General features: G+C 39.5%; 1 protein-coding gene across 2 annotated transcripts in view; it reads left to right on the top strand.

The window, feature by feature from the left end:
• The window catches only part of EPYC (epiphycan), a 32,939-nt gene extending 19,411 nt beyond the window's left edge, over positions 1-13,528 (top strand). For both annotated transcript variants that reach the window (XM_005279139.4, XM_005279142.4), the window contains exons 3-7: positions 1,730-1,883; positions 6,973-7,131; positions 8,942-9,144; positions 10,665-10,760; positions 12,758-13,528. In XM_005279139.4, coding sequence (XP_005279196.2) covers positions 1,730-1,883; positions 6,973-7,131; positions 8,942-9,144; positions 10,665-10,760; positions 12,758-12,928 — 783 coding nt within the window. In that variant the 3' untranslated portion in view covers positions 12,929-13,528. The remainder of the gene's footprint in view (positions 1-1,729; positions 1,884-6,972; positions 7,132-8,941; positions 9,145-10,664; positions 10,761-12,757) is intronic.
• Positions 13,529-14,361: the final 833 nt, after the last annotated feature.

Below are 14,361 nucleotides of genomic sequence, written 5' to 3'. Positions count from 1 at the left end.
ATGAAACTTGGGCAGCAAATGAGGCATTTCAATTGGGTCCAAACACTAAGAGGCTTCCCTACACCTTAATATGGAGGAATATATGCCAATTTATTGAACAGTTTACAGGCAGAATTAGTTCTAGCCCAACTCCTTGGGGCTCATTTTCATGGTACAAACATAAGGCCCAAACCAGTAATCCTTTCTAAGGCACTTACTTCAGTGGGAGCTGAGCTTGAATTTTATAAATAATACTTGGCAGTTATCTAGCACCTTAAATGTTCAAAGCACTAGACAGACATTAACTACTTGTTCCTTATCAAATGAAAATACTAATGTTCACTCACCCTTAGAAGGGCATTTCAGATAGATAAGCATTGTTATTTCCATTTTACATATGGGGAAATGGCGGCAGAGAGGTGAAGAGACTTGTCAAAGACCACACAGTGAGTCAGTGGTGGCAGAATCCAAAGTAGAATTTGTGACCAATTGATTCCCAATCCTGCATTCACTCCTTCAAACCTAGGGTGACCACATAGCAAGTGTAAAAAATCGGGACAGGGTGGGGGGTAATAGGTGCCTATATAAGAAAAAGCCCTTAAAATCGGGACTGTCCCTATAAAATCGGGACATCTGGTCACCCTATTCAGACCACAATGCCTATTTGCAATGGTAGGCTTCTCCTATACTCACTTGCCAACACTACTTTGTTCTGTGATAGCAGCAGACGTGACACTAGAATCCATTGGTGCTGAACCAAGGGTGCTGCCTCACCCCCTGGCTTGAAGTGGTTTCCATTATATACAGCGTTTGTTATTTGGTTCAATGGACTTCAACATCCCCACTATACAAATTGTTTCAGCACCCCTGCTAGAGACTGGTCACATTCATTTTTCCCTAAAGTAGTTTTGGAGCAACATTGACAGAATGCAGCTTTATAGTTAGTATAGTAACAAAAATTGGTTCTTCCAACTTATTAGGTGGTTGGACTCAGGGAAGGAAAAAATGTTTTCTAGTGCCATGGCAGGGTTTACCAAAGTTTACAGGATTTTCTGGAGTGCAGGTCTTCATGCTTATTTAGATGCTTTTTATCTTCAACCCTTCCTTTTCGTATCCTCTGCAATTGCTGATGAATAAAGCTACACGGTGCTGTCAACCATTCAGACAGTGAAAAAAGGTTGACAAACACTGAAAGACTAATTTATTATGAAGAACACTGACTCCCTTTCCTGTTTTAAGATGAGGGTTCTTTTAAACATTTTACGTTTCAAATGTGATATACATGTGCTGGTATGTTTTGTGGATTTATTCTAGCAGATTTTGCCATTCTAAATTCAGATGATTGGCATTTTTCTTAGGAGCGTCTTAGTAATTTTTCATTTGTCAGACAGAATATCACTGGCTGTATCACAAAATTGGTTCGGTATGCTATCTTTGAATAAGTGTGAGAAAAGAACTTGGTTAATAGAAGTTCTCATTAATGCAGAATGTTTATAATATTTTCCCTAACAAAGAAAATATCTGATGTACAAAGTGAATAAATGTGTTTCAGTTTTATAAGCTCTACAGTTGCAGACCAAGTCAAAGTCATCTGGTAGCTGCAGTATAAAACGCAGATGTACCATTGAGCGTCAGAGCATGTCTGGCCTCTAGTGGTAAAATCTGATCAATGAAGCATTGTTAGAACACCACCAGCCAGTGAATACAAACATGTAATGTACCTCCTTAATATAACTGTGTTTCTCCCCAGATAGAGATTGGAACCGTGTTACCTTCTGTAACTAGAGAGATTCATTCACGACCACCACTGCCAGAAGAAGCTGAGGAAGAAGCATCAACACCAAAACTAATTGACGGTTCTTCACCACAGGGATCAGGAGTTCTTGGGCCCCAAACACATGATGGTTAGTGAAAAAAAAAATCCATACCATTGCATTAGGTTGCTTTCCAGGATGCACTGAGTTTGGTGGTGAGTTTGCTTTTTATTAAGCATTTATCTAATTTGGGATGAGTTGTCATCTATAAAGCTAGTCAAATTTTTCCCATAAAAAAAAATTCTCATCAGAAGTGGAGTGTTCAAAAACAAAACTTTTCATGAAAAAAAGTCATCAACATTTTCCATTTTTTTGTGAAATTGTGACAATTGAAATTTTTATCAATATCGTTTTTGAACATCTGTTTGATGATTTCTAACAATTTCAGTAAGCCTTTCCATTAAAAATATTGATTAAAACATTGTGGCAACTCTGGGAAAAGACAGACAAGTTTCCATTCTTAACTTGCTAAATGGAAACATGGGCATTTCCTGTGTCTTTGACTATTGCTAGTCAGACTGGAATCTTTGACAAGCCCCAAGGAAAATTCCTTTAAAAGTTTATAATAAAATGCAAGCCCATCAAACCAGAAAACACCACTACACCAAAGATCAGTAATTGCTATAGTCTCAAGTACATGGAAGTTGGGGGTTCACCCATTTTGGTGGCTACCATGACAGGTCTCAATGTCATGTGGGGATAGAGATGCAGCCAGGGAAGAGCTTATCATCAATATATCATCTTAGTGCCTAGGGGGACAAAAAAGAGAGGAGTTCCTATTTCCAAATGTGGATGTTTAGTGGATGGAATGGGATCACTCCCAGACCCATTTTTTTAAATGCCACCAACTGGACTTTACGAGGATAAAGAATCTGTACTGATGTGAAAACAAAACAGGGGTGGGATGTTCTCTGGACAATTCTGAAATATCAAATGCAATTTTTTCCATTTTAGATTTTCAAACCTTTCAAAAGAGTTGTTATGCAAAACTTCCCTATGTTATGTATTATGAATCTGTCATACTTTACAGGGGCTAAGGGGGATCTATCAGAAAGAGAGATCTTCCTTTTGAAAATGTGGATAGGGAACTCCTGGCTGGAACACCTGTTCTTATGTCAGGTGTTGGTGCTGCTCTGCCAACTAACAGGATCTCCACCTTCTCTTGCTGAATCCACTTCAGAATCCCTTGCCTCCTAAGTCCACACCAGCCCAGGAGAAGAAGTAGTAGTCTCCAAGAAGGAAGGAGAAGAGGCGAAAGTCTGTCCCTATTTTAGCTGCAAAGTCCTGTCTCAGGTGACCATCTAAGACTCTGAACTAAGCCTGGTTAGGAAACAACAACTCCATTTCATGAAAAGTTTAAAGGCTTTAATATTTGTTTTCACTCCCATGAGGAATAACTCTATAGCCCAGTGATAACTGCACTCACCAGCAATGTCATTTGAAACGGGGACTGGAATCGGGGTCTTCAAGTGCCCACATGAGTGCCCTGATCAGCACACTATTGGCCATTCTAAAGTCTGTGGCCATCTCTATATCCTGGCCCTGAGAAACCATTTTAGTTGAAACTGATACATTTGCAAGAGAATTGTTTTCACAAAATGGCATTTTTTTGCCAGAAAAAAAGTGTCAATTTTTTTTCCGAACAGCTTTACTCTAAACTCACTTAGGCCCAGATTCACTACAACTGATTCAAGGAGGTTTGAGGAAGTGTAACTTACACCTCTCTGTGTCAGGCTTGCTCCTTGAAGCTAGGTCAAATCACCCAGTGGGAGGGAAGGCTGGAGTGGAGTTTGCCTCTAAGATATTTCTCCTGGATCCCTGAGCACTGCAGACAGAGGTTCCAGAATAAGGGAGGATTTTAGCCTTTGGCTCCTCTCTCTGCTTGCCTGAAGAAAGCAGGTAGCAGACCTAGTATGCCCTTGGAGGGGTGTCCCTCAGCTGAGCACTGCTAGCAATTATCATGCTCTTCAGTGATTGACCTTTTTACAGAAACAAGCCTTCTTATCCTAGTTGGCCAAGAGGGGCAAGCCAAAACAGGCAACTCCAAAAAAAAAAGAAAAAAAAAATCTAAAAGCCAATCCAATAAGTACCGGTACTTTTAAATGGTAAGTTCCACTAACTTTCACTAACTACATCACTAACTGAACTTTTAGTAAAACTGACCAAATAAATTTTAAAAACAAAACTATCCAGCACAAAATGCTCAGTTGGGTCCATGGCCAAAACAGGTGAGAAACAGATGAGGTGAAGTGGGAATACTTACACCCTCCATCAGTGAAATGTTAGGTTTCAGGGATACGCACATGCCCACTAATATTCACTACTCAAAATGGTCTGAAGGCCATCTGGCCAAGCATACGATTTCCATAGTGTGGCTCTGTGGAGGAAATATCAGGAAAAGGACCCATTCTAGCCTTCCATGTCCCACACCTTTTAGTAGGAGCCTTCTGTGAATGAGGTGAAATGGCTTGAGTTTCGATTTTCATTTTCATATTCCTCCTGGGGCAGCTAAATGTTTTCTTTGCAAATGCACATCTTTCAAGCAGTTTTAGCTCAAGGGATGAGAAATCTTTCCTGATGTCAAGCTTCTGGATCAGAAATGTTAATTAAAAAACAATGGGAAGGAAATTGATATCCTGTCTCTATAAGCCTCTGAAAAAACTCATTTCCTCAATAATCATCCAAAAGATACTGTTTACGGAACTAAACGTAAGTAACTGTAATAAGTTTCAAAGCCACCACATTTGAATCTTTAGGGTAGCATAGCATCTGAGGAGTTCAATGTGACTATAATCTCATAATCCTAATAAGAAGGAAATGTCAAATTAATTCTATTTCTCATATGAAACTCTTATGAAAGTGGATTGCAGTTGTTGTGACTGCTGTTCTTATCATGGTTTTAATCACCAGAGGAATCTATCAGTAACTTAGATGTTTCATATTACTGTGTATTAAGTTCATGTTCAATGGGTTCCATTACACTAAACTTTGAAGCACTAAGTTTTGACTGGCCATATCATGTCGGTCCACTGGTAAATAAGACTTAGCAATCCAAGAAAGGAATTAGCCATTAAAGACCCCAAGAGGATTGTCCAGCGGCAACCCGTATAGATAAGAGAGATAATGAATTCCAGTTCACGTACCTAATCTTTGTAATCAAAATTATAGCAAAAATGGAATTTGCACACAATATTGATTGTATCCATTGTGACCATTCATAGAAATCTGACAATCAAAGGAACTTGATCCATTCCACTGAAGTTTTAAACCTTCTGCTCTTCTGGGAATACCACAGGACCAGGGGATGTCTGGGATGTGTAAGGATTCAAGGTTCAGTTTCCCCATATAATTATGTTAGTTCTACAAAAAAATTTGGATCCTACAATCTCTGGGACATATATAGTAAAGATAACCACAAAACCTAGCATGTGGACAAATGTCAATATAGATAGAACCTGCCCCCCCCCTCCATCCCAAACTACACCTTATTAGATTCTGGGAGGGAGGATCAGAGAATCACATCAGGCCACAGAAAAGGTCTGGAATACCAAGGGGAGTATTCTGCACCTGCTCTGCAGCCTCAGGGGAGCTCATGCCTACATGAAAGACAATCTCCCCAGTATTGCTCCTGAGCATACAGAAGCCTGCACAGCTCTGTACTGCCCCCTACTGAACACTTGTGGCTTACAACCACAGTCTAGCCCTAAGAAGAGACACAACAAGCCCTGCACCTTGAGCTGAAGGTAAACAGACTGACAAGAATGCTTGGGCCTGATTTTCCACTTTGCTATTGTAATCAATAGTGTTCTACCCATGGCAGGGAAGGGGACTGGGGGAGTACAGCAGAGTTGAGTGTCATCAGTATAGCAGAGTATGAATCTAAGAATTGAGCCAAATGGCTCCAAATGATTTCAACTGTCATGACAACACCTAGGAAAAGAGGGAGCGAGCTTCCAAACCATGCAGAGGTTTCTAGATCAATGTCAATACCTTGAATTGCTCCTCGAAGCAAATGAGAAGCCAGTGAGATCTTTGGAGATGACAGAATATACACCCTATGTCAAATGGTGTTAGAGGTTAGCCTCATATCAAACACACTGTCATCATTTAATCTGGAGGTCAGAGACATGTAACTGTGGCAAGGTACGCAGAGGATTAGTGTCCACCATCTTCTAATCAAAAATAGATGAAAAAAGGTATTTTGGCCACTACTATAAGCTGGAAATCAAGAAGTGCTAAGGGATCCAGGACCATCCATATGTAGTGAGCCTCACTCACACACACACACACACACACACACACCATTTTTGGCCTACCATCTACATGCTTCTCCTTTACCTATAAGCATCACCTCCATTTTATCTGGACTGACTTTTAATCAGCTAATCTCATCCATGCCCTGTTTACAGCCAGACCCTTGGAAAGCAGAGAGGCTACACCATTTGGGGGGAGGGATAGCTCAGTGGTTTGAGCATTGGCCTCCTAAACCTAGTGTTGTGAGCTCAATCCTTGAGGAGGCCACTTAGGGATCTGGGACAAAAATCAGTACTTGGTCCTGCTAGTGAAGGCAGGGGGCTGGACTCAATGACCTTTCAAGGTCTCTTCCAGTTCTAGAAGATAGGATATCTCCAGTAATTAAAAAAAAAAAAAAAGAATAGGATCCCATGTATACATATACTTTTTTAGAAGCACAGAATAAAAATGTCAGCTACTGTAGTATTATTTGATTCATTTTATATTTTGAGAAACACATATGTTAACAGCTACAGTTCCTTTAATTTCTATTTCCATCATCAATAAGTCAAACAGGCTAAAGTATACATTAAAAGCCTTTAAGTTTGGAAGGAATATCTAGAACATATGATCTATAATTATTGCAAAATGTGCTGTTTTCCAGTGCTTATTCTGTAATGAAAGAGGTGCCAGGGCTCAAGCAATTTTTTTACTTTCATAACTGATGCGGCAAGCCCAGAGGTGCCGGGGCTATGAACTGCCAAGCCTAGAGGTGCCAGGCCTCAGCCCTGGGAGGCCCTGGCACAAATTAAGCACTGCTATTTTCTTAATGATAATACCAAACTCTTGGATAATACAGTTTTTATAAAACTGGTCCAATCTTAATATTCTCAGTGCACACGCACATTTTTCTTCACATAATTGCTTTCCTTTAATTTTTTCATAGGTCTTCCGACTTGCCTTCTGTGTACATGTCTAGGGACCACAGTCTACTGTGATGATCATGAACTCGATGCTGTTCCTCCACTGCCCAAGAAAACCACCCATTTCTACTCTCGCTATAACAGAATCAAAAAGATCAACAAAAATGACTTTGCTAATCAAAGTATGGATGACAGTTCTGATGCAATTGGTTTCCCTTTCTTTTTTCCTTTTTTGCTTCATGCCATTTTAAGTGGTAAACTGTTTTATATAATTTTATGTCAAATATCGATGTCAGTGGGACACATGCTGAAAGTTTAGCATCTGGTAAAGTGTTTTGCTATATTGAGGCCTAAGCCTTCAGACTTAGATTCACTAAAATTCAATCCTAGAATTAGTGCAAATAGTACAATACAAATAATTGACTGTTTATCTATGCACTTGCTAGCATTTCTAATTAATGTTAAAGGGGAAAAAACCCATAGAGAATTTAAAGTACAGTGGTTAGTTCTCTTCTTTAAAGAAAGCAATTATCATTTAGGCAGTATATCCAGTAATTAGCAAGCGTAAGAAGGGAATCTATGTAGAAGCTTAAAGAAGGTTCTTCGTTTAAAGATATTTATTGGTTTGCTCTGGTATGAACAGGAAACCCTTACGGAAAAGGAAATATTGAGGCTAAGATTTTCAAAAACGTGCTAAAGTTAGGCTCCTTGAGGCCTAAATTGTCAAAATCAAATAGTGATTTTGAGTCCCTCAATTTTTTAGGTAAGCAACTTATGAGGCCTTAAAGGGGCCTGGTTTTCATAAAAGTTCAGAGCCCCCACAATTGATTTCAGTGGAAACCATTGGGTACTGAAAACTTTTGAAATCAAGCCAGTTTCTGGGAACCCAACTTTAGCCACCCAATATTGAAAATCTTGTCCTTACTGATTTTATTTACAAAGTAAAACACCAGTACTGAACCGTTAAAGTAGTGCACTTAAAAATTAATCATTTAATATAACACACCAACTTATATCATTAATTTTATATTAAATTGAAAATGCCCTATTGACAAAGTAACACAAATTTATTCTTATTGAGTAAGACTGCTCATCTCAAACATGTTTACAATATCCAGAGACACTACCAGGCTCACAAACAACCTACTGAATTTTTTTGTGGAATCCCCCTCCCCCCCCAACACACACACTTTTAATGGAAAATACTTTTTTAACCAAATGAAAAAAAAATTCTTTTGGTTTTGTTTATGAAAAATTGCTTCATTTTGGTAGGAAAAAAAAAATGTAAACCCATTATCACTTTTTACTCTTTTCTACTGGAAAAAGGTAGAAAAAAGGAAGAAGTGGGTAATGAAAGTGTTTGGATGGAAACGCTTACTTTTTTAACCTCCCTCCTTTCCTTTTTCCAGTATGAAAAATATTTCGCTCTGAAAAACTTTAAAAATTTCAGAAAATTTAGAGAATTTGACATTTCATTCTGAAATTTTTCAATTATGAAAAATTTTGAATAAAAGGAGTCTTTTTTATTCAATTTCATAAGATACTCACTTTTTTTTTTACCAGCTCTCCTCAGAATCTCTCAAAGTAAAAATTGTTCCAATTGTGTAATTTTGCTCTCAGTGGAAGACCCCCCACTAAAGGAGCTTACTGGACCTCCTAGAAGTATGTTCTGCTCTTGAAGCTTCCATAAATTGCATTTGTGCTCATTATTAATGGAAGCTGGCCCCTTTCAGAAGAGCAAAAGTTCTTCAAGCCTCAAATTGGCATTACTGCATTACTAAAGACCTCTGGGAGAAGTAATCAATGCTCTACCATATAAGTACACATGTATAATTAAATACCATATAAGGGAATGTTCATATGTAATTAAAATGCATTTGCGTCTTTTCTTTTCTTTTTTTTTCTTTTCTTTTTTTTTTCCTTTTTAGGTTTTAAGACAGTCAGAAATAAGTTCTGGAGTGCTCTAAATATTTTATTAATTTTCTCTGCCAGACAATTTAAAGAGGATTGATCTGACATCAAATTTTATATCCGAGATTGATGAAGATGCCTTCAGGGAGCTGCCCCAGCTTCAGGAGCTAGTGCTCCGCGATAACAAGATAAGGCAGCTCCCCGAGTTACCGCCTACCCTGACATTCATTGATGTTAGTAACAACAGGCTTGGCCGCAAAGGAATAAAGGAAGAAGCATTTAAAGTGAGTTTGGGATTGACAGAAAAATCTCTCCTCCTCTCTGGGGGAAATTGTGGCCTGACCTTTGTGGGCGGGCAGAGCCTTGGCTCTCCTTTCCAATTTGCTCAGCAGTGTAGCTACACCGGCACTTTGTAGAACGCACACTTCGGGGCATATATGTTCACTCCTTCTCTGGAACAGCAGGTAGACTGCAACTTCCTGAGTGACACCCTTCCTCCTGGTAGCAAAACTATCATGTGCTGCTCCTTACTCCAGGCACATCACTAAATCACAATCCAGGCCTCGATTTTAATACATCTAAATAATGAAAATAGTGGGCCAGATTCTCATGCCTGATCTCACTCTTATACACTGTCCAGTTGTCCCAAAGGAGCTAGATTCTAGCTGTACTTGATCAGCTATGAATTTCTTCATGGGAAAGTGGCTCTCAGCATAACAAAGTTTGCAGAATCAGCTCCTGCACCAACTACTTCCTCTCAGCCTAGCACCTAGCGTGAGATGGGGAATGCACAACCCAGCCCCGAGGCTCCCTGATGGCCTCTCACTCATGCATTGAAGTGGGTCTCAGACACTGGAGAAAATCTGCCCCACTATTCCACACATACACACCTGTCATCCTAGAGTCTCAAAGAGCTTGGCAAATATTAATGAATTCACAACAACCAGTGAAATAGGTAGGTAGTCTTATGCCTGTTTTACAGATGAGTGAATTGAGACACAGAGCGGTTTATTGACATCCCCAAGATGATCATAAGGGACGAGTAAAAAGCAACAGAGGGTCCTGTGGCACCTTTAAGACTAACAGAAGTATTGGGAGCATAAGCTTTCGTGGGTAAGAACCTCACTTCTTCAGATGCAAGAAGTGAAGTTCTTACCCACGAAAGCTTATGCTCCCAATACTTCTGTTAGTCTTAAAGGTGCCACAGGACCCTCTGTTGCTTTTTACAGATTCAGACTAACATGGCTACCCCATGATACATAAGGGACGAGAACTCAGGAGTCCTGATAATCTGTACCTTGGTGTAATTAGAAGATACTGCTTATCCCAGACTTGCCACTGTTGATATGCAGGAGTCCATCTTACTTTTGGGGGTGAGGGGTAAAGATTATTATTTAGATACATTTTGCTTGAACAAAATTGATTTCTGCCAAACAATAACCTGATGACTCCTCTAGGGGGAAAAAAAAACAGGCCCAAAGGAAAGGCTTTCTGCAGAAGCTGGGACAGACAGTATGTGCATTTTGACACAATACTGAGGTGAAGACTCCACTTAAATATTTATTTGCCATTCTCAGTTGATTTACCAAGATAGAAGATCTCTGATAGTAACTGATCTTGGCAATGCATGTTCCTATCTATATTTCACTTTAATTTTTTTTAAACCTAGAGTCATGTTGATTTAAAAGGAATTTGCGAGTTCAGTTTCTCATTGCAAAGGTGGATGTAAAACTTACTGTCTCCTTCTTGGAGATTTTACAAAATTCTAGTTTTTTAGGAAACACTCCCCTTCCTTCTCTTCCAGGATATGATTGATCTGCATCATCTTTACATCACTGACAATAACCTGGATCACATCCCACTCCCACTCCCCGAAAGCCTCCAAGCTCTTCATCTTCAGGTAGATTAAAAAAACAATTGATTTTTTAATAGCAAAACAGAACAACAGATATAAGTGGGAGGGCAAACCAATATTAGTGCTTAGTGGTTTGGTTTTTTTAAACTTCAGGTAAACTCTTATTATCCAAATGGATCATGGGATATCTGAAACCTTAGGCTAATCGGGGTATTGATTACATGAAATTCACTCTTTCTACTCATTTCAGAGTCAGGTGACAAAAAATGAAATTTGAATAATCCAAACACTAGTCCATCTGAAAATGAATCATTAAAACTTATCTGTGCAATGTAAATATTTTCAAACATAAAGGGCCAGATTCTCCACTGATATAATTTAGTGTAGGCAATGGAGCCATTTTTATTTACACCAATGAAGGAGCTGGCCCACAATTCGGAACATAAGACTAGCAAAACCATTTTATCATTTGTCATGGGGTGCTTTACTCACCACTAGGTGGCACCTCCTCCTGGATGCTCTGAGGATTAGGTCTTTATGGGTCCAACACCCCGTTGTACTGCTTGCTGCATCTCTGCCACCACTCTTTCTTACTCTCTGTGACTTAGGGTGCTCTGTCTTCATGCTTAGCCCTCCAGCCAGGTCACTACAGCCCTCCCCTTCCAGGGTACGAAAGTCCCACTTGACAACCATCCTAGGCAGTCTGAATTCTGCTGCCTGGTCTGTGCCACTTCTCCTGTGTCTGGTAAGGGAACCTAGGACCACCCACTATTCCAGCTTCTAGTCCAGGGACCCTATACCTGGCAACTGTGGTCTGCTTTCCCTCAGACGCTGTTGAGTCTTTCCCTGGATTCCTTCCTACAGCTTCTGGCTCCCCACTCTTTGGGTGTACCAGCTCAAACTCCTTCCTCCCAGGGAGAAGCTGCAGACTACTGAAATCCATAGCCTCAAACTCCCCACCCTTCATCCCTTTTCTGCTATCAATTTACTAGCTTTATACCAGCCCTTCCTGTTCCTCCCCAGCTGGGCTCCATCTTCAATCAGCCCTTCAAGGCCTGGCTCATCCCCAGGTGCAGGTTATCAGATTAACTGGCCTCTCCTCAGCATCATAAATCCCTTCTGGGCTGGTGTGGGGTGAATACCCCATTGCACATTCATACTTTGATTCCTACTTTTTAAAAAGTAAAGACCTGTATAGAATAAATGTATTCTAACAACGTTAATCCATTCTATTGGTTTCCCATTACTAAACTGGGGCAACATAAACCACTACATGAACAATATGACACACAGGCAACGAGCTGGATTCTCTCCTGTACCAATATCTGGCTGGCACAAAAGTGTGGGAGGGGATCTCCACAGTGGTTAGATGCTCCTCATTTTGAGACATGTCATTTTAGTTCTAAAATAACCTATGTCCCACACAAATTTGGTGTCCTATCATTTTTATTGGTGAAAATTGTTTACCTCAGAAAAAGAATCACAAAGCTGGGGTTACAGAAAGAGTTAGTTACACTAAATGAATGAATCCCACAGCATTTTAAGCTTCCTGCATGAATTGTGGGTGTGTAAGCCCTTTATTTAGGGCCTTTGACATACATTGCATTCCAGATCTGTGCCTTGGCAAGTTGAGAGGTCTGAGGATGTCAAGGGGCTGGTTATAGTTCCATGATTCTTTGAGTTGACCTCTGCTGGGCATGATTTTCCAGCTGGAATTGCTCTGGTCTCTCACCTTCCCACCTTGCTCCACCCTGTCTTCTTGGCCTTTTCCTGAGAGTGTGAGGGGTTGTTTCAGGTTGCAGTTTATACCAGCCGAGAGCTCCCCCTAGCTGGGACAATTGTCAGTTGGCTATCTGCAGCCAGAATCTCTTTTGCACTGTGAGCAGTGCAAAGGCGCTCGGTCTGGGAAACAACCTGATCCTCTGTGCTTATGTTACTTTCTTTTTACAACACAAAAAATGTGTCAATAAATTGGTTTTCAAAGAAAATTATTGTCAAACATATACTTGTGTCTTTATGGATATTTTTGCTTTTCTTTTTAGAACAACAACATTCAGGAAATGCATGAAGACACTTTCTGCAAAATGAAAGATGTTACTTATGCCCGTAGAGCTCTAGAAGACATCAGACTGGATGGCAATCCCATCAACTTGAGCAAGACTCCTTCTGCTTACATGTGCCTACCCCGTTTGCCAATTGGTAGCCTCATCTAAGCTTCGACAGTGGCCAGCACTGTCAATTGACATGGTAGTGTCTATGACAAATGAACAAGTCATTGCTACAGAAAGCCCAATGCTTATTATTTTCAAAGCTCATTCATTTGACAGATTTTTAATCAGTAATTAAAATAATGAAAAAGACAAACAATAATGTGAAATGCTAAAAGATGTACTGAAATATAGACTGCAATGCTATAGATACCAATGCATTCAATACAACAACTGCATTGAATATATAGAAAAGGGGCATCAGAACAATGGAAACATGTATAACTTGGATGCAAACAGATGTAATGTACACACGCTAAAATTTAATAATTTTATATAGATTTAAATTAATTATAACACAATAAATGAATAACACAAAATGCATGTACATAAGATCTATATCCATGACATTTTCATTCTAATTGGCTTCATACTCTCAGTGAAATACAAATCTTTGCTTTCTACTTGTTTTCTAAAGCACCAGATTGTTTTGGAGAAATACTAATAATATTCCAAAATATTTGGAGAATATTGAACCATCCCTTGCATCAATACCAAAATGTGAAGAGTAAACATATACAAATAAATAAATGTACATAAAATGCTTCTCAGTGCCTTTGTAGTAATTGGGCATTATAATCTTTATGAGACACAAAGCCTTGTTTTCTATATCCAGTTCTTTTAGAGCAATAATAAAATCCTCATGTTAAATGGCCTGTTTGGAAAATATTGAACATTAACCTGTATCTGTTAAAGAAGCTGAAGAACTTTACCTGGAGTACCTTGATAGTCATACAGAACATTCCAGCTGAATAAGTTCAGTTTTGGCATGTGATCTAAATCTCCAAGTATATATATCCATTTCCTTGAGTTCTTCTTCATTCCTCCTGGAGTCTCAGCAATTAGGATCTGGAAATTCTCTCACCCCGGCAATTCTAAAGAAATCTGTTTTCTACTGAATTTTTAATACCTTCCACTTTGGAACATGATGGTCAGAAACAACCTGATGGATTCAAGAAGCTGGTCACTCATAAGGATAAAGAGAGAAAAGTGACCCCCTGAAAATCTTTTGAAATATTTCTGAAAAAAAAATTGTGCTAGCCAATAACAAAAAATATCTTCCCACCTACAAAAACTAAAATTCATTTGGTATGAACATTCGCCTGAGCTTAAATGAGCATGTGCATCATGTAAGCGTCAAATGCAGCAGAAACACTTCCCCTACACTTCTGCTGAGCCAGGCAATGGAACACTGCATCTCCCTTTCCCATTCTCTCTGAACCACAACGTGGAACTAGGCATGCTGGGGACATGGACAGCAGGTTTGTTTGTGCATGGCATGAATTCAGAAGAGCCAAAATGAATGCTGGACAGTCATAGCAGGCTACATCCACTACTCCCTGACTAAGTTTGACAGTATTTTTCTGAAAGCTAGATAG

Source organism: Chrysemys picta, chromosome 1, assembly GCF_011386835.1.
Source record: "Chrysemys picta bellii isolate R12L10 chromosome 1, ASM1138683v2, whole genome shotgun sequence".
NCBI lineage: Eukaryota > Metazoa > Chordata > Testudines > Emydidae > Chrysemys > Chrysemys picta.
The sequence above is the reverse complement of the archived record's forward strand: the minus strand, read 5'-3'. Positions and strand labels throughout refer to the sequence as shown.